At 38.7% G+C, this 24,439-nt stretch overlaps 1 protein-coding gene across 1 annotated transcript in view; it reads left to right on the top strand.

Moving 5' to 3' along the window:
• SEMA4G (semaphorin 4G) overlaps window positions 1–24,439 on the top strand; it is a 105,905-nt gene that overhangs the window by 24,467 nt on the left and 56,999 nt on the right. Inside the window, exons 2-4 of the mRNA XM_018553407.1 lie at window positions 10,733–10,881; window positions 17,297–17,359; window positions 19,132–19,230. Coding sequence (XP_018408909.1) covers window positions 10,733–10,881; window positions 17,297–17,359; window positions 19,132–19,230 — 311 coding nt within the window. The remainder of the gene's footprint in view (window positions 1–10,732; window positions 10,882–17,296; window positions 17,360–19,131; window positions 19,231–24,439) is intronic.

The following is a 24,439-nucleotide window of genomic DNA, read 5'->3' as shown; positions in this document are numbered from 1 at the left end:
GGTTTAGTGCTAATGAATATAGTTGTCTTCATATAGTACATACAATAGAAGACTGACATAAAGGAGCCAAAATTTAAGCAAGAATAAGCATATTTTCTATGGGCAACCTTCTTCTTTTCCATTACACCTTGTTAACATCATAGACAATTGTAGCTGTGAGCAACCCAAGCGCTCGAACAGACTGCTACAATTCCATCAATGTCCTTAAATTCTTGCTTTATGTGCTCTTTCTGTCCCCTACACAACAGTTTTTAATTGTTCAATTTGATTTGAACTCTTTGCATGAGATTGTCATCCATGATCTAGGGAACACATTGCTGCCAGTGAGCATAGAACATATGCCCACCACACTGCTGGTAGCATATTGCACGCTGTTGATTAGCAGTGTAATGCTGTGCAGTATTCTCTGTAGTGGTCAGGCTTTTTTTACAGAAGCTGCTGTTTATTCTTAAAGATGGAAAGTATATTACTGCACATTGTCCTGTTAACTTGTCATGCTTCTGACATCAGCAAGCGAAATAAAAAATGGCTGGGGCATAACAGGACACCCTGCACAGGATTACACTGACTCATAAGGAGCTGCATTGGCTGGTGTGATGATAGACCTGACAGTAGTAGTCCATGATAAACCTAAACCATAGCAATCTGTGAACTGCAATGCAAGTAAATTTTTTCAGACACAATGGAGAACAATGCGTATTTGATGGCAGATTCCAACAGGTCAAGTGTTTTTTTTCACTCAGACTTATCTGCTGAAGTCATTTTTATTTTACATTCTCAGACATCTCAACTATCCTGGATGTTCTGGGAGTCTCCCAGGCACCTCCCTGACTTATTTCAGGTTGGGATCCCTGCATTCTGTTTAACTGAACTTAGCTACAGTGTAATGATTTGTTTGGTTAGTTGAACACATTGTTATTTTAAGCTAGTAAATATTTTATATATGGAAACTGCCGAGAACAAATCATGATCTAAAGTAAATTTACACAACAGTCAAAAGTAAAATTGTTGTATTTAAAGCTTCGGCCACAATTATAAATCTACTTTGTGTGCCCCCAATGATTTTTCAGACTCGGATATTACCTTACCTAAAAGTAGTAATAGCCTCGTCCCTGTGCTGCACACAGTTTGAGCACCAAACACTTCCACACGCTTAGTTGCTGGAAGTCTCCAGAGCCTCTTCCATCCTTTGGAACTCCCTACGCCAGTCTCTTCTGATATCTTCTGCTCTTTGTGTCTTCAGATGATTCCTGACTCATCTCTACAGAGTAGCCAATGCCACCTTTACCTAAAAACAGAACTTTTACATTTTCTATCAACTCATCCCCTTACCACTATTACCGTTTGTATAATTTGCTCCTAATGCTGGCCATACACTGCTCAAATTTTGTCCTGCTGACTCGGCCAGAATTCGAGCTGTGTGTGTCCCTGCTGGCACCAGTCCCTTAGGCAAAAGTTGATTTTTCAATTGACTTTTGTTAAAAGACCAGGGCTGAAATTTGTCACCTAAATAGTGACTACTGCATTCACTGTTGAGGTATTGTGACAGCTGCAGGTATTGGCTGTCATAATACAATAGCCCAGTAGGGACATTTCCCACATTTACGCCATTTACGTGGATGGGGGAATCCAAGCAGGGTTTTTTTTCTCTTTACCCTAACAAGAAAAAACACTTTTAGAGTATGGCCAGCCCAACCCTTATATCTTGAACTGTTTTGTAACTATACAGGTTCCCATTATTTTGTAAAGCATTGTGCAAACTGCTTGCATTACATACATCTTGTATTATAATAACAATGATGATCCAATTTGACTTTTCCATGAAATTTCTGAAATAGTCATAGTAAAAGCTAAAGACCCAGGTGTGCCCTACAAATGTCTTCTATCACTCTGCTATTGCTAATAGTAGAATACATTTTACTTTAATTCAGGTCAAATGTTTCATGGAGAAAGGACAAGAAAAGGACATTGTAAGCTCATAATAGAAACAGATTGAGAAAGTTATTAAGATTCTCATTTGGAAGTGGAGGATCCACACAGATTCTCATTATGCTGTTCTTAGATTAGATGGATTTTTCTTCCTTGTGGAAATCAATGGCCTAGATCTATTCACATCTTTGCCCATCAGAAATATTAAGCATTGTGATCATGCAGTATATAGTGAGTGTTACATTTTTATATGAATTCCTCCAGACCCCATGTGTAAAACTGCCTATCATTTCTGACATCTCCTTCTAAAAATGCTAATTGCCTGGTACTGACCTCCTTGCTTGTATGCAAACATAGGTATTGGGACACATTAGAAAAGTACAGTACGTATTTAAAGAGTTTTTATTTTAATATGGATGTTTATGATCTGCATACTTGAGTATTATTGCTAGAAGCTTGGGTACATCCGTGAATGGGGCCCATTGCACGAGTCTCGCGAATTCCTCCATGAGACTCATGCAATCTGCTGCAGGTGGGAGGTGCTGTACAATATTGCGATCATCCACAAGTGATCACTGCATGTTTGATTACATGCGCACAGGCTGCAGGCAGTGGCAGCTGTCATTTTATTATTCAACGTAGATTGCATGAGTTTCACAGCGGAATTCGTGAGACTTATGCAATGGGCTCCATTCGCAAGTGTGAACAATCAAGTAACTAGCATTTTTCAGAAGGTCAGCATTTGCAGTGCCTGCATTAAGGTGCATTAAGGTGCCCTTACAATTATCTGCAGATTTTCTGTGGTCAGATGGAAAAAGTGCAACAGATTGGCCCAGGTGGAGATTACTCCATTCACACAGTTAAGTGTAGATGGAGGAATCTGTTGCACCATCTGCAGATAATTGTAAGGTGTATGGTCAGCTTTACTCTAATGATAGGTTTATTTAAATAGGCACATGGGTTAAGGGAAACATAAATTGGTTTCTTGAAGTGCCATGATCTTGGTTTGATCTTGGCTCAGAACTATGTGCATTTGGCACTTATACCTTTTGTCATTCAATAAGGTAAGTACAGCTTTATAGTGTAATCGATTAGTTTAATAAAACATTTGAAATGCTGAATTCTTGACAAATATAAAAAGCACAAATTGTTGCAGCTCTGTAATTCTTAATGCATTGTGAAATACAGTATACAGTACTTAAATTTTATCTGATATTAGACACTTGCAGTCCCTGTATAACAGGGCTGGAATGTGAGAGGAAGCAGTAGCACAAAGAGCCAATCAGTTCATGTGCTAACAGGGCATACTGTATGTAAAGGATTGGTAAATGGTTGCTGGTAGCATACCTGTATTGAATGTTAGGAGCCTGCAGTGGTGTATTTAGGTTTTGTACTGCCCTAGGTAAGACTAAACTCGGGCACCACCCAATCTTAATTTGCTCCACCCCTTCCTGTTTGACATTTTGCATAACCTGTCAGCCTCTGAATACACCATACACACTGTATCCAGCTTCTGACAGGTTGCACTATTAGTGGCGCAGGGAAGCCGCGGTCTGTGGTAGGCTCTGCAGGGTTTCAGGTGGGCTCAGCAGGTCTCAGCCTGAGACCCTGCACAGTCCACCTGAGACCCCGCAGAGCCCACTATAGATTATGCACAGCCCATCACAGACCCCATACAGCCAACCTGAGACTCTGCAAAGCCCACCGCAGATCCAGACCAGCCCACCATAGATCATACACAGCCAACCTAAGACCTTGCATAGTCCACCACAGACCCCGCACAGCCCACAACAGATCCTGCACAACCCACCTGAGATCTCATCCTAATGAGCTGGGCCACGCTACCTTGGGATGACAGTATCGGTATTCGGTATCGGCGAGTACCGGGAAAAAATATCAGTACTCGATGCCAAATAACCGGTATAGGTGCATCCATAGTTCAAAGTTTGATATAAACAACAGACATCTTAAAAGTCCCACTTGATTTTAGATTCTGAAAGAAATCCAGCTGCAACTGAATATTATAACAATACTTAGGAAGGCCTAAAACTTCTTAAATTCATTTCAACCCCACACCCACATCTTAAAAATGGGATTGCTCAGCTAGCCCATATTATTGAAGAAAATCCTAAACTTAAAGTGACACCTTAAAAATGCATTAATTGACCTTTTATTAACAAAAATGTACCTTATTTGTGTATCACTCAGTTGTAGTTCCTCAAATCACCTCTGAATTGGTGCTGGCACTGCCCTTCCTTCTGGAGGGTGACTACTTTTGTTCCCCATGGTCCCTGCGTGTGCTGTAAAGTAGCCACCGCTCCAACCTTGCTCCCATGATGAACTACAATCTCACATTAGTTCACTAATTTGTGTTGAGATTGTAGTCCATCACAGGAGCAAGCTTGGAGCAGTGGCTACTTTACAACACACACAGGTCAGCTTGACACAGAAACAAGCCTTTGATTAGGTGTAATGGGTGTATTTTGGAGGGAGCACTGTCCTACATTTGCTTAGGAGAGATTCTAAGGAACGGAATCTAGTTGTAAAAAACATTATCTACCTCTGTATTGGCTAATGGAATTGGCTACTATGCCAAATATTGAATAGTACCCACAGGACTGTTGGACCACCTTTGTATCTTAGCAAAGGAGGACTGTTAGCAGGGATCAGCAAAATAACACCACTGTACAAAGGTAAATGTAATTTGCACAATACATCTCATCCTTCCTACACCCCCTTGATATTTTTGTTCTTGGGTGGAGTTAGCCTCATAATGTTTTGCCTCTGTAGAAGCTTTATTTTTCAGAGTTACACTAAATTTTTATGGCTCTTTATGCACTGGAATTTGCAAGAGAACAATTAACTTCCTTAGTCCACTGTAAAAACCAACACTCGTCCATACAAGCCACCAGGGGATTACCTTGTGTGAGAAAAGTCCTGCGGTTACAAGAACCGGATGAGAGTCTGCTATTTATTCCCTGAGTGCATATCAAAAATTAGGTCAACTACTAGGTCAAAAAAATGAAGCACTTTCAGAAGCAGTTTGAATTAATGGGATTGTTTTTAGCTTAATAACCAGTTTTTAAACATGAGGGAAAAACAGAGCCCTATTATCCTGTGCCTTATTTATTTCAGAGATGGCTGCTGCGGTATTGTGAATACTGTAAATGATGGAACAGATCACGGGAAATAATGTCTGTTTTTTTTGCTATTAACTGTATGACATGGCACAATATGTTTAAAGGAAACCTATATCTAGGAATATATAGACTACCACTGCTGTCATGCTACTTGAGTTACTAACCCAGAAAAAGCATGCAGATTAGTTGTGCTTCACCCTGACTTTGTTTGCTGCATGCTGTCAGATTACTCGGAAAGTATTGCAGCCATGCAAATAGCAATTTTAGGAGCTCAGCAATGGCCATCTGAATGTTTCTCCAAATACAGGTTTCCCATTAAAGCCCAACTTTGGGCTCCACCCCCCTCGCTCACCCCTTTTTACTTTTGTCCCCACTTTGTTTTTTATGCTATTTTGTATATCTATCTATCTATCTATCTATCTATCTATCTATCTATCTATCTATCTATCTATCTATCTATCTATCTATCTATCTATCTATCTATCTATCTATTTGCCTTTTCTAAGGTTTTTGAGGCCGGCCATGTGACATTGCAGCATCCTGTACCTTGTTCCCCTCTTTTTGGGATGGGGTGGTCCTTAATGATGCGGAGAGCGGCAGTGAATAAGGGGCGCCCTGATGACACCCCCTGCATATTGTTGTGTAAATATATGGGAAGGTAACTGAGGTTTTTATGTGTATTATTATTATTATTATTATTATACAGGATTTATATAGCAACAGCAGTTTTCGCAGCGTTTTACAGTATAAGTAAAACATTACAGTTCCAATACAAATCAAGACAAGATGGTAAGGAGGGCCCTGCCCGCGAGAGCTCAGCTGAACATTGATGTTTACAGACTAGTCATTTGACTGTATTTAACCTTGTTCATTGTTATAATAGTAGCACTAAGGCTATAATAATATTACTTAGTATTTATTAATGTCTGTTACAAACTGTGTCAATCCTGGAACATTCACAACTAATCTGCTGCAGTGTTTCCTTCTAATAAGACGTGCTGCCTTTAAACTGTACAGTTTCTGTGAAATCACAGTTCAATTCACTGCTGTCCGTTTACATTCTAGTGGATTACAGGGGTAATGAAAAATAAAGTCCTCATTAATTCAGACCATTGCAAGGTGTTTACATTATCATAATTGTTTCGTCCCGCTGCTATAAATCTAAATATACCTTCCACTGCTGTCTGCACACTTGTGCGGTTGCTGATGTATTTCTGTATTGACTGTGTTCAGAAATATCTTTAATATCTTTATTACCACTCCATGCAAAGGAACAGGCTAATACGCTTACAAAATACATGATCACTTCTGCAACAGACCATATGCGCACATGGTTTTTCTAGGAATGTTTGTAGTCTCGTGAAGATCTAGACAACCTGAAGCTATTTATAGTGATTATGTGTACATTTTGTTTTATTTACTATGGTCAGGACTAAAAAATATATTTATTTGAGGAATATGAAATATTTGATTTTTTTTTTTCATATCCATCCACGATTTAAAGTGCTCAGCCTCTTTCAATGTGTTTTGCAGTTTTTCCTTTTCTGCCTGTTTTTTCAGTTCAATAGCTCAAGCGGACATTTGAGTCAGAGCAGCAACAAGTTCTGCTTTGCTCTCCAAATTCTTTGTTCGGTGATAAATGTTTATTTGCAAAACAAACCTTGTGTGTGTACAGTATAATTATTATATTACATCACCTTGCAGGATCTGATGGGGTCATTTTCTCTGATACTCAAGTGTTACCACAATGTAGGAATGGTTCTATCATTGCCTGCAATGCGTATGAATATGTGCACTTCATTTTTATGTACATGCAAAGTGGTAGAAAGTTCTCTAGGTGATTGGATCATGCTACCATGTGTACATAACTTTGATTTGGAAGTGAGTTTAACTCTTACGTAAGGTAGCTGCTGGTAAGGTATTTAACTTTCCCAAGTGAATTATGTATTGGTCTAACGCCACCCAAAATGTATTAGTATTTTATCTGCAGTGAGGTAGGGTTTGATGATCTCACCCTGCTCAAGCATGACGGTGACAACCAGGGCTCTTTGTGAGCTCAACACCTGGGTCTTCTCTCTTCAGTGCATTCTCCATTATATTCCTATGGAGTAAACGCTAGGGAGCCCATAACCCTGTATAGCTGGTGTCACTGACCTTCCCTGTACGTTCTTCATGGAAATTTAGCACATGTACTACAAAGATCTGAGTCACAAAGTTCAACTTACAGCAGAGTTGCCATAATACTAGTGATTGAGATTTCAAAGAACTCTCTTTACATTTTTTGGCCCTGAATCCTACATGTAAATAGCAATGACAAAACCAGGAGGATCAACACCTCAAAGTTTGGTACATTAGTGTGGGTTTACCCTTTCATTTTTTTATCTGGCTGACTGGCTCCATCAGCCAGGTCTGCAGTTAAAGCAGAACTAAAGTAAAAAACTTGTCTATAGGTCCGCTGCCTTAGAATGCCACCTAGTAACTAAATTAACGTCTCTTCTCCTTTGTAAAATATAAATGGTTCTTACTATAGGGGTCAATGCTGTTTGCTTGGAGGCGATTTTCTCCTGTAAGCAGTGCAGCTTCTAGCTCGTAATCATTCATAAAGATTAGATTACTGAGTCAGCAGATGTGCTGAATCCATGAACCATCTTGTATCCCCTGGTCACACCGTGGCAACTGGCAGCCAGTATAAAGAGCAGTGCTGTTTGCCCTCCGGCTACATGTCTGTGGAGGTTGTTGCTTAGTAACCATAATCATGTGAGCCAGTGGTAGGTGAACATTGAACTGCATCCCTCCACTGATTACAGAAACACGTACACATCCATTCTGTCCATACACTTACAGAAAATATTTTTTATAGGAAGGAATGATAAACACTATTTATTCATTAGGCTATTTTACTGACCCGTTTTCTGATGACCGCTGTATATTTACAGCACTAAGGAGTATTGGAAATAGATGATTATTTTGTAGGCTTCATTTCATTTGTCTTAAAATAAACTAATTGTTCTTTTTGAGGTTAGAAAACCTTCTGCAGACATGCACATGGGATATACAACTTTTGATCTATTTGTTGGTACCCTTCCACACATAAAGAACCCACATTTTGTCCAAAATAACTTGAAACTGACAAAAGTAATTAGCCTGCATCATTGTGTACTCCACAATTAATAAAATATTGACATTTGACAGAATATTTCAAATAATAAAACAAATTAAAATGTAATGGACAAAATTGATGGGACCTGTAACCTAATATTTTGTTCCACAACGTTTGGAGGGAGTCACTGCAAACAAACATTTTTCTGTAGCTCTCAGTGAGAATCCTGAACCTGCCAACAGGTACTTTGGCCCATTTGTACTGAGTGAACCTCTCCAGATGTCTGCTTTGAATTATGCCTTCTCCAGACTTCATATTTCAGCTCTTTCCATAGATATTCAATATGACTCGGATCAGGGCTCATAGAAGGCCACTTCTGAATATTCAAATTTTTGTTCTTGGCCATTTTGGGTGCTTTAGGCTGTATGTTTGGGTCATATCCTGTTGGCGTACCCATGACCTGCTTCTAGATCATTCTGACACAGAGTGGTACGTTTTACTCTGGATGCCTTGATAGCCTTGAGATTTTATTGTGCTCTGCACTTATTCTAGGCACCCCATGCCAGACACAGATAATTTAGAGAATTCTAATTTTACAGCCAAATTGGGATAACACCTATTTTGTATTTGTTACATGTTCCCATTTGCATGGCATAAGACAAAAAAATGCTTCCTGCAGTTTAAATTGCTTTTACTTGGGTTAGGGTTTTCTGGCTTAGATTTCAACTTCTCCTTCTTTTGTAATGTTAAGAGGGGGTGTGAGGGGTTACATACAATGGCTTCTCCATTGTAACGTAATGAAGTTAATGAGAGAAACCCAATCCTCAAATTTCAGTCCTAAGTCTTTCTATAAGGATAGATCACTTGAATGTGCTCAGAAAAACCAGGAATTAGCCATGTTGTGATACTAATTACAGAAAACAGTTAAATTAAAATATCACTGGGATCCAATTATTTATAATCCTTCCTAGAGGTACCAACAAACCTGGCCAGGCCATTTTGTATAATCGTTGTAGAATAAGCAACAGTTGTTTCTTTTCACACATGCATACCATTTTTGTATGACCTGCCAAAGGCATGCAGGTATACGTGTGACAATTGTCTTTGGTTTCAACACTTTTCAAGAGAAATTAAGTATTATTTCAGTGAGCTGTAAGAGTGCCAACAAATTTGTCTATTTATATCTAGGATCACCAAAGCCTTAGGAGCTCTGCAGAGCTTGACCCCATACCAAATTTCCAATGGTCAGTGAGACTGTCTATGATCGAGATGGACCTGTAGTGAGGTGTTGATGAAGGCAGGGCCAAGCACAGCTTGAGGAATCACATTTATGTCTGCATATTTATACAGCTGTTAAGATTCAGGAAAAAGTCTGGGATGCATAGGACTTCACACAGAGCATTGGGGATAGTTTACAAAATTGGGGGGAGGTTCCTGCAGATATTGGGAGCAATGGCAGCTATGTATTTTTCATAATGCACATGTCCAAATTTACAAATCACTTAATATAATTTTTTTTAAAGTAAAACCTATCTTTCTCTTGCCATTGATTGGAAACCAAAGTGTGCAATCGAAAGCCTAGGCAGCCTCATTTTCTAGCAGTGAGCAGCATGGGTGTTATATGTCACAGTCATTAGGGTCTATCGTTTTTTTTTCTGTCGGACTGACGCTGTCAGGTAGACTAGCAGTGATGTACGAGGATCAACAAGGAATAACCAGGAAGTAGAAACACATTTTTTAAAATGTAAACACACCTTGGTGAAATTGTGTACATTAAACTAAAGTCTTTTTATATGTTCCTTAAAAAAAATAAAACTATAGGTTTATTGTAAATTACTTTCGATATTTGTCTTTAGAAATCTGAAGACAAAATGCCTTACTTAATTATCCATAGGAAATGTTGATGTTTATGACCATTCCCTTCCATCATTCTAACATACCGAGGTCAGCTGAGATGTATCTGGATGCCATTATCCAAGTGCAGGTCCAAGGTTGCAGTAAGGGGTGCAAGCTGTTTCCTACTAATTCACCTTTTATCTCCTTGCAACTTCTTTAGATTGGCATTAAAACCTGGCAGGGGACTGGGCTCTATCCCATTCCACCTAAAATTGAATATTACATTTTAGTGATAACTCTAAAAGTACTGAAAATGCAGTTTAATGAAATAAATGTTCTTCATATACAAAACTGTATTTGTAGTGATTTTTATGTGTAAGTCATTGGATATATTTTTATGAAATCCACACGATTTATTGAAAATGACGCTAATTGTTAATTGTATTCTTTTTGTAGAAGCAAATTGCTTGTGTACTCGTGATATAATTTGGTTTCTCTTTGTATAGAATTGTACATAAATGCATAGTACTGTACAGTTATAGGACTGCTCATGTTGTCCTTTATAATGTTACTGAAGGGAAATAACGTAAGGAAATTGGTGATCAAGTCTTCTGCTCTGTTGAAGTCTTCTGCGTGATTTGTGGTTAATCCTTTCTCTAGGAGTGTGTGTGTGTGTGTTCGATCTGCAAAGCCTAACTGTAAACACGTGATGTGTTCTTTTCCACAGAACTTTCTGATGCCAAGCGATTTACTGATAAAGTGAAGAATTACACCACGTTACTGCTGGAGGATGAAAATGGAATTATCTTTGTCGGAGCGAGAGGAGCCATCTTTTCTCTAAACGCAACAGACATTTCTCACAGATCCCGCAGAACTGTAAGTTAGATTGTCTTCTGTTTGATCTTCTGCAGAACAGAACAAAAGGGTTTGTCTTCTTTAGTGGGTGGGTTTAATGGGTAGTAGTATGTCCATACACAGTGTAGTAGGACCATTAATTCCTCTGTGCACAGGCTCACAGTTTGAGGAATGGGCTACATTATGGAGAAGGATATGGGCTAGACCAGGGCTTAAAATTTCAAGTCTAGACCTACTAGCCAGGCAAAAACCTTACTTTCCACCAGTTGCCCCACCAAACCTTGCCCAGGTCCGCCTCCAACCCCACCCCAGGCCCGTCCCCAGCCACGCCCCCTGAAAGCAATACGTTTAAGCAATAGTGAATTAAGCCGTGTTAAGTGTTAAGCAGTGTTAAGTGAATTCTTTAAGCAGTTTTTGGCAATAAGTAGTTAGTACTTCTTCAGCACATGGGTTCCTATGCATAGTCAGCTACCAATTTTATTGAAAATATATTTTATTATCTTAAATGAAATTTGTAGCTGACTGTGCATAGGTGTGCTGTGCTTTGTTTTGTTTTTGTTTACTTTTGAAATATTTAGGCCCCAGAGAGCAGCACAAAAATGGCGTTGTTGTTTTTTTTTAACGTTGTGTGTTTTTTTTAAAACTCTTTTTGAAATAATTTTGCCCCCAGAGCTGGCCGGGGACAGGCTTTTCTACTCAAGCTGTGGCTGCTTTAGAAAGAAACTTGACTGTGAGACATTTAACACCTTTTATTTTAAAGCACCACATATGTATTTATCAGTTTTCAACTGAGGGATTAATTGGGCTTTATTTGGAAAAGCCATGTGTTTTGAATGCAAAGGTCTGGATGATCCTGTAAGGTATACTCAGTGACTTAAAAGAAAAAGAAAGTAACAGTGTGTAGTCAAGAGAAGGGGCGTCAGTGACAGTTCCCTGTGGCCAGAACTGGCACTGGTTAATTTTCATTTAAAACAAACAAAATGAGAAAGATAGGCACAGTAGGGCAGTTTGTTTTTAAATGACTAGAAGCCTTAAGCAGGTTGGTGACTCACCAGCACAAATAGTTGTGTCAGTACTATTGTCAGCAAGATATTTAATGTTTGACAGCAGTAATGACATATTTGATCTTTGACCCAAACATGTTAGTGACTAAGCCAGTGATCTTCAGACACTCCTTGTGTCCTCAGGGCAGATGAAAAGACAGCTCTGGATTTTTTGTGCCAAGTCACACAACATGTCAGGTGACTCATGCCACCACAGTCCATTTGGTTGCTCTTGCATTGGTTGCTTCATCTGTACAGAACTCTCACAGTATGAATTAGTACAATGTTCTTGAAATCATTTGCTACAAGACAATATTTTAACAGATAATAAACTGTTTACAGCGTGACTTAGCATGGAGTTAAGTAAGAAGACACCTGACGCTGACTCGAGTATAAGCTGAGGGGGGGCACTCTTCAGCCAAAAAAATGGGCTGAAAATCTCGGCTTCTACTTGAGTATATACGGTACTTAGTTTATAGATACCAGGAAATGACACCAGGCTGTGCAAAACAAAGGGATAAACATGCACTAGTTATTTTTTAAAAGTTTGTTGTATTGCTTTCTAATTTGCTACATGTGAAGATTCAATCGGGGACATTTTTCAAAACTGAAGCAGTCAGAATCTGGAGCAGTTGCCCGGAGCAAGCAATCAGCTTCTATCATCAATTTGTTCAGTTAAGCTTTAAAATGAGAGATAGAAGTTGATTGGTTACCATTGGCAACAGCTCCAGTTTTTCTAATAAATTCCGCCAAGTGTGTGTGGTTCTAAAAGGAAATCTATAAGACCCCATTCACACTGAGCGATTTGTAGCGTGATTTCAGCTCAAAAATCGCTCAAATATCAGCTCAATGTAGCTTGTCCAATGCATTTCAAAGGAGCTGTTCACATCTCACAGCGCAATGTCGCCTGTAGCTTGTGGCTCAAGCTTGTGGCTTGAACATTACCTATTTTTCGTCGGATTTCGTACGATTTGGCCCAATAGACTTCAATGGTGTAGCTCAATGTCGCACGACAGAAGTGTCACTTTTGCACAGAAATATAAGCAGGAACATAAGCAGGAGACAGGAAGAGGAATTATGTCACACCAAGACCTCTTAGCAGCAGCTACGAAGTCCATGCCAAAAGTAGAGCTACGTAGTGTGACAATATGTGCACTGTAGCTCAACGTCTCTGTCGCTCAGCTCAAATCAGTGCTGAAAAAGCGCTTTTTCTGATGTAGCTCAGTGTGAATGGGGTCTGATGGTTTGGGGTCAATTTGTTTTTCCAAGCTATATATTTTTAAACTATTATTGTGTGTCCGTGTTTTACTGTATTTTTACACTATTTGGTTTATTAACAAACATTTCATATGTGACAAAGGAATCCCAGAGCACTGTAGGTTAGAGACTGCACATTAAATCCTGCATGCATTGGGCTTGCTTTGTATGATTGGGACCTCAGACTGAGGCATCCACACTCCAGCAGGGAAAAAGTAATATCTCTGTCTTATTTACTTTACTGTGTACATTTTAGCTTGAGCTAATGAGTTTGCTAAACAATGTTTTTTAGGATTTTTTTTTAACAAAGCAGAGAAAATGATAGAGGAAAATATGAAAAGGAGACCTATACTTGCTGATTGCATAAATGACTACCTAATATTTCTATGCAATGTTTCGAAATTAAATTGCTAAAGCATACGTCACTCTGAACAGCAGAAGCCCTTGTACCGCATTCATTTTATGAGTAGGGCTACAGAATGCTTCAATAGGGCACCCTAATGTTGAAAGTTCTTTAAACCATCAATTAGACAGTCTTAGACATGTCAGTCAGGTGACAACAAACACATGGCTGTATTAAAGCCAATTAAAGCAGAGTAGAGGAATCCCAAGTACTGTATAACCATTTGTTTGCTCTTTTTGATGATCTTCATAAATAAACTTAGAAGCAGTTCCTGGGTAGCTGTCTGTCTCAAAGTTTCAACTGGAATGTGTTTTAATTTTATGTCAATGGCCTCTTGCCTATAGTATATTTTCTAATGACAACCTAATGTAACAGTACTTTCAAATTAAAGTAAGTGAAATTTCACTTTTATTACTTTTTTTTTTCTTTTCTGCCAAGAGTTTTGTATATTCTTCCTTTTTTTTGCATCCATTATTATTCTTTTTTTCTATTTTCTTTTTGCAAAAAAGAAGCTACAAAGCAGAGTCTTTTGGGCATAACCCAGACTTTGAAGAACACATTAAACTCACAGTAATGACGACTGAATCCAGTTGCACTACAAAATTCAAATGCTGGCATGGTAGGGAAGCATGGGACCTAATTGGAAAAAAAATACAACAATTGAACTATTGCATAGTTGTGGTGTATGAACCCTTTGTGATAAAACCCCATCATGACCAAGGTCAATTCTCTCCATTGAGTTAACGAAGGAAAGATTGGGTATATATTACAGTGTATTACTGCGCATTGTCATGCACTGCAGCGCATGTGCCTTTCAAAATAAACAAACCTACAACCCCAATTCCAAAAAAGTTGGGACGCTGTGTAAATTCTACATAAAAAAAGAATGCAATGATTTGCAAATCTCATAAACCCATATGTTATTTACAATAGATAATAGAAAACATATCACATGTTTAAACTTAGAAATGGACCATGGAGCTGGCACAGTAAGTGGTACTAACAAGAAAAAGCTGGAAGAACATTTTGCAACGAATTAAGTGAATTGGCAACAGGTCAGTAACATGATTGCGTATAAAAAGAGCATCTTAGAGAGTTAGAGGGTCTCAGAAGTAAAGAGGGGCAGAGATTCACCAATTTGCGTCTAAAAATTGTTGGACCAATTTCAGAATAATGTTTCTCAATGTAAAATTGCAAAGACTTTAAATATATAATCTTCTACAGTACATAAGGTAATCAAAAGATTCAGAGAATCTGAAAAAATCTCTGTGCGCAAAGGTCAAGGCTGAAATGCAATACTGAATGCCCTTTGATCTTCGGTCCCTCAGACGGCACTGCATTTAAAACAGGCATGATTCTGTGATGGACATCACTGCTTGATCTCAGGAATACTTTGAAAAATCACTGTCTGTGGACACAGTTTGCTGTGCCATTCAAAGAAGCCGGGTGCCGTGTAATGACTCTCCTGCCTGGATAATCAGTAAGCCACGTGATGAGTCATTACCCACCCCCCAGCTTTCTGATTAGCCAGAAAGCTGGCTCCATGCTTCCTCTTCACCTTGTGTTTACACGGCGCCAGGGCTTCCTTAATAGGACTTCCAGTATCAGTTAGACATGTGCGATTCGTTTCGTTACGTAATTTTCCTGAAATTCGTAAATTCGGAAGCGCCCGAAATCCGAATTGCAGTTTCCGAATTATATCCGAAATACGAAATTCCGTTTCGGATCTGAATTTCTATGAAACAGGAACTAATATTACCCCTGTAAATTAGGTTGAACAACATGACAAGATTTTTTTTTTAATCCGAAATACGGATCCGCTGCTGCTGAGGGTTGCATTACAATACACAGGCAGGAAATACGAAATTCCGTTGACGGAATTTCGTTCCGTTACGAACATTCGTTATATTGAAGTTAAAAAGCAAAGCACATTTGTTAATATATTGGCGTTGATGGTAGTTTTTTTTTTATCCGAAATGCGAAATTCGGATCCGGAATCCGTATTTCGTTTGGTTTGGTTGACCAATCAGAGGTTTACTTTTCTCTTCTGCTGCTGATAGTTGCATTACAATACAGGCAGGAAATACGAAATTCCGTTGACGTATTTTCGTTCCGTTACGAACATTCGTTATATTGAAGTTAAAAAGCAAAGTACATTTATTTAGGAGTTGATGGTAGTTTTTTTTTAATCCGAAATTCGGATCCGGAATCCGTTAACGGAATTCGTATTTTTCGGATAAAAAAGCAACTACCACATCGACTCCAATATTAACAAAGGTATTTTTGCTTTTTAACTTAATCATAACGAATGTTCGTAAAATGTGCCGAAACTAACAAAAATTCGTATTTCGTATGAATCCGAATTGAGTTTCGGACACGAATTACGAAATAACGGATATTCCGAAACGGAACAAATTTTTTGACGGCGCACAAGTCTAGTATCGGTGCTCGTAATCGGCGAGTACTGAAAAAAAAAATGTGTACTCTATACCGAAAAACCGGTATCTGTGCATCCCTAGTTTTAACCATCCTCTACTTTATCCAAAACGTAACAACTTGAGTTTTGGCTTTCGATATATTTAAGTGAAATGTAGGGCTGCTATAGCTGGTTTGTTTTTGAAGATTCAGGCATTGTCTGTGATCATTATCTTCCTTTTACTTTGGTAAATCACTGATTGTTCATATCAGCACATATGTACTGCAGCTGTCCCTCCTTCCCTGCTGTGCATGATTTTACAGGACTGATTAAAAATGATGGTTGACAGGTTATAGACATTCAATTAATATGTACCTGACAAGCAGTATATTATCATTAAAGAAAAAGTCCTCATGACCTACAGGTGAAACTCGAATAATTAGAATATCGTGCAAAGTTCATTTATTTCACTAATGCAACTTAAAAGGTGAAACTAATATATGAGATAGACTCATTACATGCAAAGCAAGATAATTCAAGCCGTGATTTGTCATAATTGTGATGATTATGGCTTACAGCTCATGAAAACGCCAAGAACCCCAAATCCACAACCTCAAAAAAGTAGATTATTACATGCAATCAATAAAACAAGGATTGTACATAGAACAATATCGCACCTCAGTACTTGGTTTGGGCCCCTTTTGCAGCACTTACTGCAATTACTTTTGCACGATATTCTAATTATTCGAGTTTCACCTGTATGTAGCTGCATGCAATGTGGAGCAACAAATCCTCAAAAGTTCACAGCAGAATCAACTGTAATGTTGATTCTATACAAATTATGAAAAATAATTTATCTAGAAAGAGTTTCAAAGTTGGGGGATTTGGTTGGATCCACTTATGTAAAACAGATTACTCATCAGCTAAAGTGAACAAGCTTTTTTACAACTTTTGTTTTATAATATCAGTAGAGATGAATACCTGACCAAGTGTGTTGTTGCTTATCAGACTAGTGTATGATTTATTTAGTACACAACTGTACTGATGTTTTTATTTCTACTTTAACTCATGGTGATCAGAACCAACAGCTGCATCACCTGAGTTATTTAATGATATTTAAAGCTGCCATTAGATTTGACTCTTTAGCATTCACCAAAAGCTGAAATATCAATTTTGGAAGTAGTGACCCTTTAACTGTATAGTCTTTTACATGTAGGGACTTAAAAACAATAGTGGGTGGTGGGAAAATGCTTGTCATTCACGTTATTCTTGCATGTTCTGTATGTGTTTATTTTGTCTCTATTTTTTTTGTCTTAGATCAATTGGGAGGTCACAGCCGAAGAGACCAAAAAATGTCACAACAAAGGCAAAAATGTTCAGGTATAACTCATTTTTTGTGTGCTGAATGTTTGTTTGTATTTTGTATGAGGATGAACAAAACAATGGCATGCTTCAGATGGAAGGTCCGTCCTTGACAATGTCGGATAGTCAGTTTGTCAGTCGTGTTTTGTGTGCAAAGCCTGCATTTGTCTATTGGTTTGTATTTTCAAGTTCCTTGTTCTTATTCATTTATTTCGTCCAATGAACTACCTGGTTATCTTATTTTAAATCACTTATCTGCCTAGATTTTCCTATAGTTCTATTTAGATCCTGCTGAAAAATATCCTGAATTTGATTTAACTAGTTGCAGTCACTGTTTGGCTGACATTTTTCTGCCCAGTTCCTTCGATTTTTCAGTTGAAGTTTGCCAAGATAGGTTGTGCTGGCAGGGCCACCCACAGTTAAAATGTCATCCAGTTACAAAAATTCTAAGAGTGTATGGCCAGCTTTACTCTTCTAAAAATGTGTTTTCTGCTGTTCTTCCTTTGGATAGTTTTTTTATGGCTTCCTGTCCTCACAGGTGGGGAGGGAAGTCTCTCCAATAGGGACACCTGACAGAGGCTCTAATCGCTTCACACTTTTTCCAAAACCTGTGTGCATCCAATGTTCACTCATTTGAAGCACTACCACATCATTTGGAATATTCTTGGAGTGTTGGATGCCTGTGCCTCCCACAATGACCTGTTGTTCCATCCTCCTGCTCTTATATCACTGTAGGAGTCAACAAATACTACCACAGTTCATGATGGGACACGTCATCCAACTCTTGCAGAAGTTTCAAATTCAGTACTTTATGATACACTGTAGCACATGATGGAGTGAAGGTAAGAGACACGGGCACCTGGAGTGTGAGGTATAATACCTTTTCTTTTGCAGATCTGTATTTGGAATTTTTTTTATGGCAACAACAGTGTTGCTTTACAGTAAACCTGTTAGGGCCTGTGTCTATGGGTTTTGAGCTTGTGTCCATGGCATGAGTTTAAAATGTTTCAAGGATCATTCAGAATCAATTGACAGGTGATTCGACCCTCTAAGCAGGTTTTGCATTCCCATAGGCTATGGTAATGATAAAAAAACATTTTAAGGGAAGAAAAGCTGGCTGACACAAGCTTCACTTTGCCCTGCATGCTTAAGCACAGGTTCACTGTACAAAACATTTTCTTGTAGACTGCCATTGTACTAGAGCAGGGGGAAACTAGTGTTCTTACCCAACCACTACTATTCTACTGTCTTCATTGGTAAAACGAAGGTAGTAATGAGATACTCCAAGAAGTATCTTCAGAAAAGACTGTGGGAGGTAAATGTAATGTGTCAATTACACTTACCTCTGTGCTTTCCTATTTAATATACAGCTCTCCAAAGACTCAGATGCCAGCACAGCAGTGCCATGAGATGATTGCTTCCAATCCCTGTCTGTTATGAGTTTGGTACCTGTGATTAATGTGAATGGAATTAAATGTCACCGTTTTTTCCCCGTTCTTAAAAACAAAATATTATTATTATTTTTTTTTTATCAGTCCCTGTCTAAGTGTTTTATCATGTTGTTTTTCTATATTTATTCATGTGTCTGTTCTATCATAATATGAAAAGAAACATCTGGGAGAAGTGAATGCTTTAATGTCTGTCCATGTACACTGAACATCTCTGAGAAGCATGTGTTCAGGTCCCTGTGCGAGCTTGTGACTGTTTAATGTAAGATTAGTTTGTCTATTTAGCAAAATTTAGTGCTCTGGTGTTAGAACATAATAATTTTGCTTTTTTTCTCCTTGCAGACTGAGTGCTTCAACCATATAAGGCTCTTGCAGAGATTTAATGAAACCCACCTGTACGTCTGTGGGACGCATGCCTTCGCTCCACAATGCTGTTACATTGTAAGTACACACAGACTATTCAGTTTTCTGCTGTCCCCTATGAGTGAGGGTTATCATTTGTTTTTAGGGATAAACATATTTGAAGGGTGACTTCTTGACTGTGTATAAAATCAGGACATGCCTGCAGAGTTTAAAGTGGACTTGTAGCTTTCAAAAAATACCAATCTTAAGTTAATACGGGCTATGCCCTAAGCAATTTGATGGCTCTCAGGCAGCTATCATCTGCAATCATCATTTTCTAATTTTCAGTAGCCAAATGAATAAAACATAGGTTGTAAATTGTTCTAGGAATTATGCTATCCTAGTTTTTCATGCTTGGTTGCTTGAAACAAGAAAGTGTTTGAGGCTGAAAGAACTGTGACAGCAACAAAATTTCAACAAAATTGTATGGCCAGCATGAGGCCTATGCTGAAAATTATTAGTACCACCATTTCCACAGCCCATACTTCCCAACAGTCCCTCATTTGGATCAACTAAAGTGTTTGTTTTTCTGCACTAAACCTTTCACCCAATCACAAGATTATTACATTTTTTACTGTGCAAATTCTGTATAAAGGAAAAGTAGTAGTGGGGGTGGGAAGGCACCTGCATATTATTATTATTAGTATTATTATACAGGATGTACTGTATATAGCGCCAACAGTTTGCCCAGCGCTTTACAATAAAAGGAAGATATTACAATACAATTCAAGACAAGATGGTAAGGAGGGCCCTGCCCGTGAGGGCTTACAATCTAAAGGCATATTAAATCCTAATGGTTGGTGTAAGTGGGGAATTGCAGGGGTGTGATCTTTACCTGCTTACTTTGTGCTAGGGGGTGTCTCTCCTGTTCATCTGAGAAGTTGGGGGGCATGCTTGTCTATATCAGCATCGTTATGTAACCGTTTTTGGCATTAGATGAGCTAATGAAGGTTTTATAAGCAATCCTGGTTGTTCACAGAAAAAAAGTCCAGTCTCGCATTGCAAGCTTCGCTGAAACATTTATTACAGCACACATTGTCCCACCGTGGATCCTCTTAAATCTGTCAGCTTTCACCCAATAATGGACTTAGTCGTAGAGATAGAGGGGGGGTTTATTCTGTGAGTAACTGCTGATGCTGGAGCATGACTGGTTCAGCCGATGTGCATCCACCATTCTCTCTTGTGCTGCTGGGAAGGAACAGTGATATTGGGCTAGTTACCCAGTCTGTTTTTGTTCTTTTTGTTCCTATGGTGCCTGTGGGGTTTTGAAAGCACCAGAATGACAACTCCAAACAAAGATAGTATAAAAATATATTCTTAATAATAATATTATTTTTATCTACTTATTTGGTCATTAATACTTTTACAAAATTGCTATGAACTTTTTTTTAAAAATAAAAAATATTCCTTCAATTTTTTTGCTAACTACTGCCAAGGGTGCGGCACCTATTATCCAAAATCCAGGCCAAAACCTTTTCTATAAGCCTGTTGTAGGGTATCGATGATCTAACAAATTGTTAGTTTTAGCCCTAAGGAGCCACCACATATAAAATAATTAAAATAGGAATAGCCACATAGAGGAACTCACTGGATTTATCTCCATAAACTGGGTATTTAATCTAAAATATAATAAACTTTTTGTTGGCACTAATGGCTTTTTTAATATCAATAAGAACTTTATCCTGACCGTCAATTTCAACCTGTCTGTTATACTGTGTACTGAAACTGTTTAATTGCAAACTCAGACGGCGCTAGTGCTTGTATGGTATCATGTTTGCTATTTTGAAACCGTTAGTGGCATTTCATCTTGTTTATTATCTGGGTTTGCATCAGGTTGCTTCATTTGTGACTGATAAGAACTGGAATTTTTTGTACTGCATTCCTTATGTGCTTCAATAAGGTGTGTGGCTATTGCAAGTTAGCTTCACAACGCTAGAGCTGTTGCAATCTATGCTTTGGACATTTTGTGATTTTCATGCAGTTTACCTTTATCGGTCAAGATAAGTCCACAATAAATAATAAAAAAAAGTAATTTGTTGTATCAGGTTTCACTCTACACTCATTTAAAGCAGAGGAGGACATAATGTTGATATCTTACAGTGATGGATTATAAATGTTTGGCAGCATTTACAAGCTGTGATGGCAAATTTGGAATAAGACTGCCTTTACTTTACAATTTTATCACACTCACCCATTTGTAACACCGGAAAGTAGTACTTTCTGGTGCCAAATGGTGCTTTGTTCAAGTTTATGGTTCTTTAAGAATGGCCTTGACTTTAGTTCAAACAAAAGTTTATATATTAGACATCCAGTTTATAGAGATAATTTCAAGGGAATTCCTATATGCAACTATTCTTATTTTATTGTTTTGATCTGTGCTGCCTCCTCAGGGCAAAAATAAACAATTTGTCTAAGTAAATTAGTACATATTTCTACATTGTGTTACAGCAAGCTTATTATGTCATTTTCTTTTATACGATTTATATTTTTAAAGCATGGTATGCACCGAATTATATAATATTATGATTAGCAAATTGTCTCTTTTATCAGGACTTCAGGCTCTTGACTGGCGCTTTATTTGCATAGATAGTGGAGGTGCACCGAAATAAAATGTTGAAACCGAAACTAAAAGAAATGTCAGGCCGAAACAAAATCGTTTTTTTTTCCTAACCCTTTTTACATTTTTTAAAATTTATTTTTTAATAAATCTTTTTATTTTGTAACTTTACTATCGGGGGCTCTGGGGAAATATTGGGGGTCTAAACAGACCCCTGATATTTCCCCTTTGAAATGGAAAAAGAGACTGAGGACCCAGAGTCCTCAATCTCTTTTTTTTTGCAGCTCGTTATAATGAACAGGTATCTTCTATACTGAGTGTTCCTGTTCATTCATAACTTGTGGAGATAGTACGTTAACTGTATCCACAATCATGAATGAACAGGAAGTGATGTAGAGTACTTCCCATTCATTCATAAATGGGGATATAGTAACCATACTATGTCTTCAATTATTTAAAGTACTTGTAACCGTTCTCCATCCTGACTTGCTCACAGGATGCAAAGCGGGAGGTGCGAGGAGGAGAGCTTGGTCTGTTTTGACAGCAACAGTCTGCCCCCGCACCGCCGACTCAGCCTCCTGTGACAGCTGAGAACTGTCTCTGCCCCCACACCACTCAGCCTCCTGTGACACGGCAGCCGCGCACACCTCTCACCTCCCCACCCTGCTTGGCCGCCTGAACGTTTCTTCCCTCCATGCTGGGCACTGGAGGAGAGAAACCATGGATGCGCCGCAATTTTGCCCACAAAATGGCACTTTGGCATTTTGCCGAAAGTGCCATTTTTGTCCGATATGTTTCACCGGCCAAAATTTGCATCCCAATAGGAAAGTTAGCATGCCTAGGTTAAAAATCAGCTCTGTGGGACTTACTAACATATTCCCGTTTTGATAGCCTTCTGACACCGTTGGGTAAATATTTGTGGGAGCAGTGCACTCTGGTCCTTTTTTAAAATGTATTTATTTTCCTGAGATTTAGACTAGAAGAATTTTAACAGGCTGAGTTCAAGCCACAGCGTCGCGTTTGTTTGAAAAGGCTAAAAACGGCCTTCTATAAATGAAAGAGAAAATGTTAAAAGCTGTCGTTAAAACAGTCAAAATAAAGGGAGTCTTTACTTGATCAGTGTGTAAATATTGGTTATGGGGAGCGACAGGCGGGTAGCTTGTAGACTGCATGCCCACACATCTTCATCTTGTAATCATGAGTAGTCAGTGGTCTGACGTTTATCTATACTCAGATTGCATCTCTTGCCGCACTGTAGATGGGTATGTGAACTATAAACTTTATATTCTCGCCTGCATTAAGATATCCCCTATTTATATTGCTGTTTCTGCAGTTTTAGTACAATTTTTCTTCTTTTATCCAGCAATGTAAACAAAGACTGTGGAAAATGTTTATGTGAAAACATCACATACAATAATTTCCCTCTTGGCTTTAACCCCTGAAAAAGCCCAAATATAGCTCCATTGTGAAAGGCATTTTGCTTTAGCCTAAAGATAGATAGAAATGTGATTTACTTTATGAAACTGCTGACAAGTACTCGCCCAATTACGCGGTTTTGTTGCATCCCTAGTTATAAGTGATGATATTGTAAGTGTGCTATGTGGTCACTATGTTTGCCTGATGATGGAACCACTGATGGCTCTGAAATATTGCTGTCCACTAGTGCCACCATGTATTCTTAGTGTCCAATATATTATGGACTCTGTGGATTACTGTCTCTTGTATGTTGATGTGGTTGGAAGCTTGAAAGATTGGTGACCTCTTTTTTAGAGCTCTTATTCCATCTGCATTCTGTAGGAAACCTATACTGTGGGCTCTGATATGTACATCTCTTTTTAAAAATGTTACTGGTAGCCATGCATACTTTCATAATGCATGTGCTGGGATTTGTTGTATTCCTCTATAGCTGGTGGTATTCTGCCTGCATTGCGCAGCTGTATAATGTATTATTGCTGGCTGGGATTTGTTGTATTCCTCTATAGCTGGTTGTAAATTATTGCGCTGTATAATGATTTTACAGTGCAAGGCAGAATACTACCAGCTGTAGTGGAATACAAAACATCCTGGCAATACATTATACATACACTGTATAATGATTGCTGGGATTTGTATTCCTCTATAGCTGATTGATCATATACAGCGCAATATACCATCAGCTAAAGAGGAATACAACCAATAACTATCCTAGCAATACAGTTATACAGCATGTGGGGGAAAAGTGCAGGCAGTCTTACCTGCAAGCAACGTTACTTTCTTCCCCGAGATCTTCGTTCACCCACGCTGCAGTGTCCCTGCAACGGCGTGATCGTTTTGGCGGCGAGAAGCGATGGGAGAAAGCTCAGAGCGGTGTCAGACGAGGAGGCGGTGCGGTGTAAGGCATGAAGCGTGCGGCGTGTGTGGAGCCGGGAACAGGGTAACTAATCGAAAGCCAACTAATCAGTGATGGAAAACATTGACAACGTTTACCATCATCGATTTTAATTGACTTAGTCGATTAGTTGTTGCAGCTCTACAAATAAGTTTAAAATAACATTTATATAAAGACTGCTTGTGGTACCCTGTGTTGTGCTGTCCTCTGCAAACACCCCCCCAGTGAGCCTCCAACAAGCATCTGGTGCCCAAGGCTCAGGGATTGTTCACACAGAAAGCGTGTGCGTTCCAGAGCAGTAGCTGCTGGAACGCACCGCGATC

Source organism: Nanorana parkeri, unplaced genomic scaffold (genome assembly GCF_000935625.1).
Source record: "Nanorana parkeri isolate BGI_ZX_2015 unplaced genomic scaffold, ASM93562v1 scaffold119, whole genome shotgun sequence".
In the NCBI taxonomy this organism is placed as follows: Eukaryota; Metazoa; Chordata; class Amphibia; order Anura; family Dicroglossidae; genus Nanorana; species Nanorana parkeri.
The sequence above is the reverse complement of the archived record's forward strand: the minus strand, read 5'-3'. Positions and strand labels throughout refer to the sequence as shown.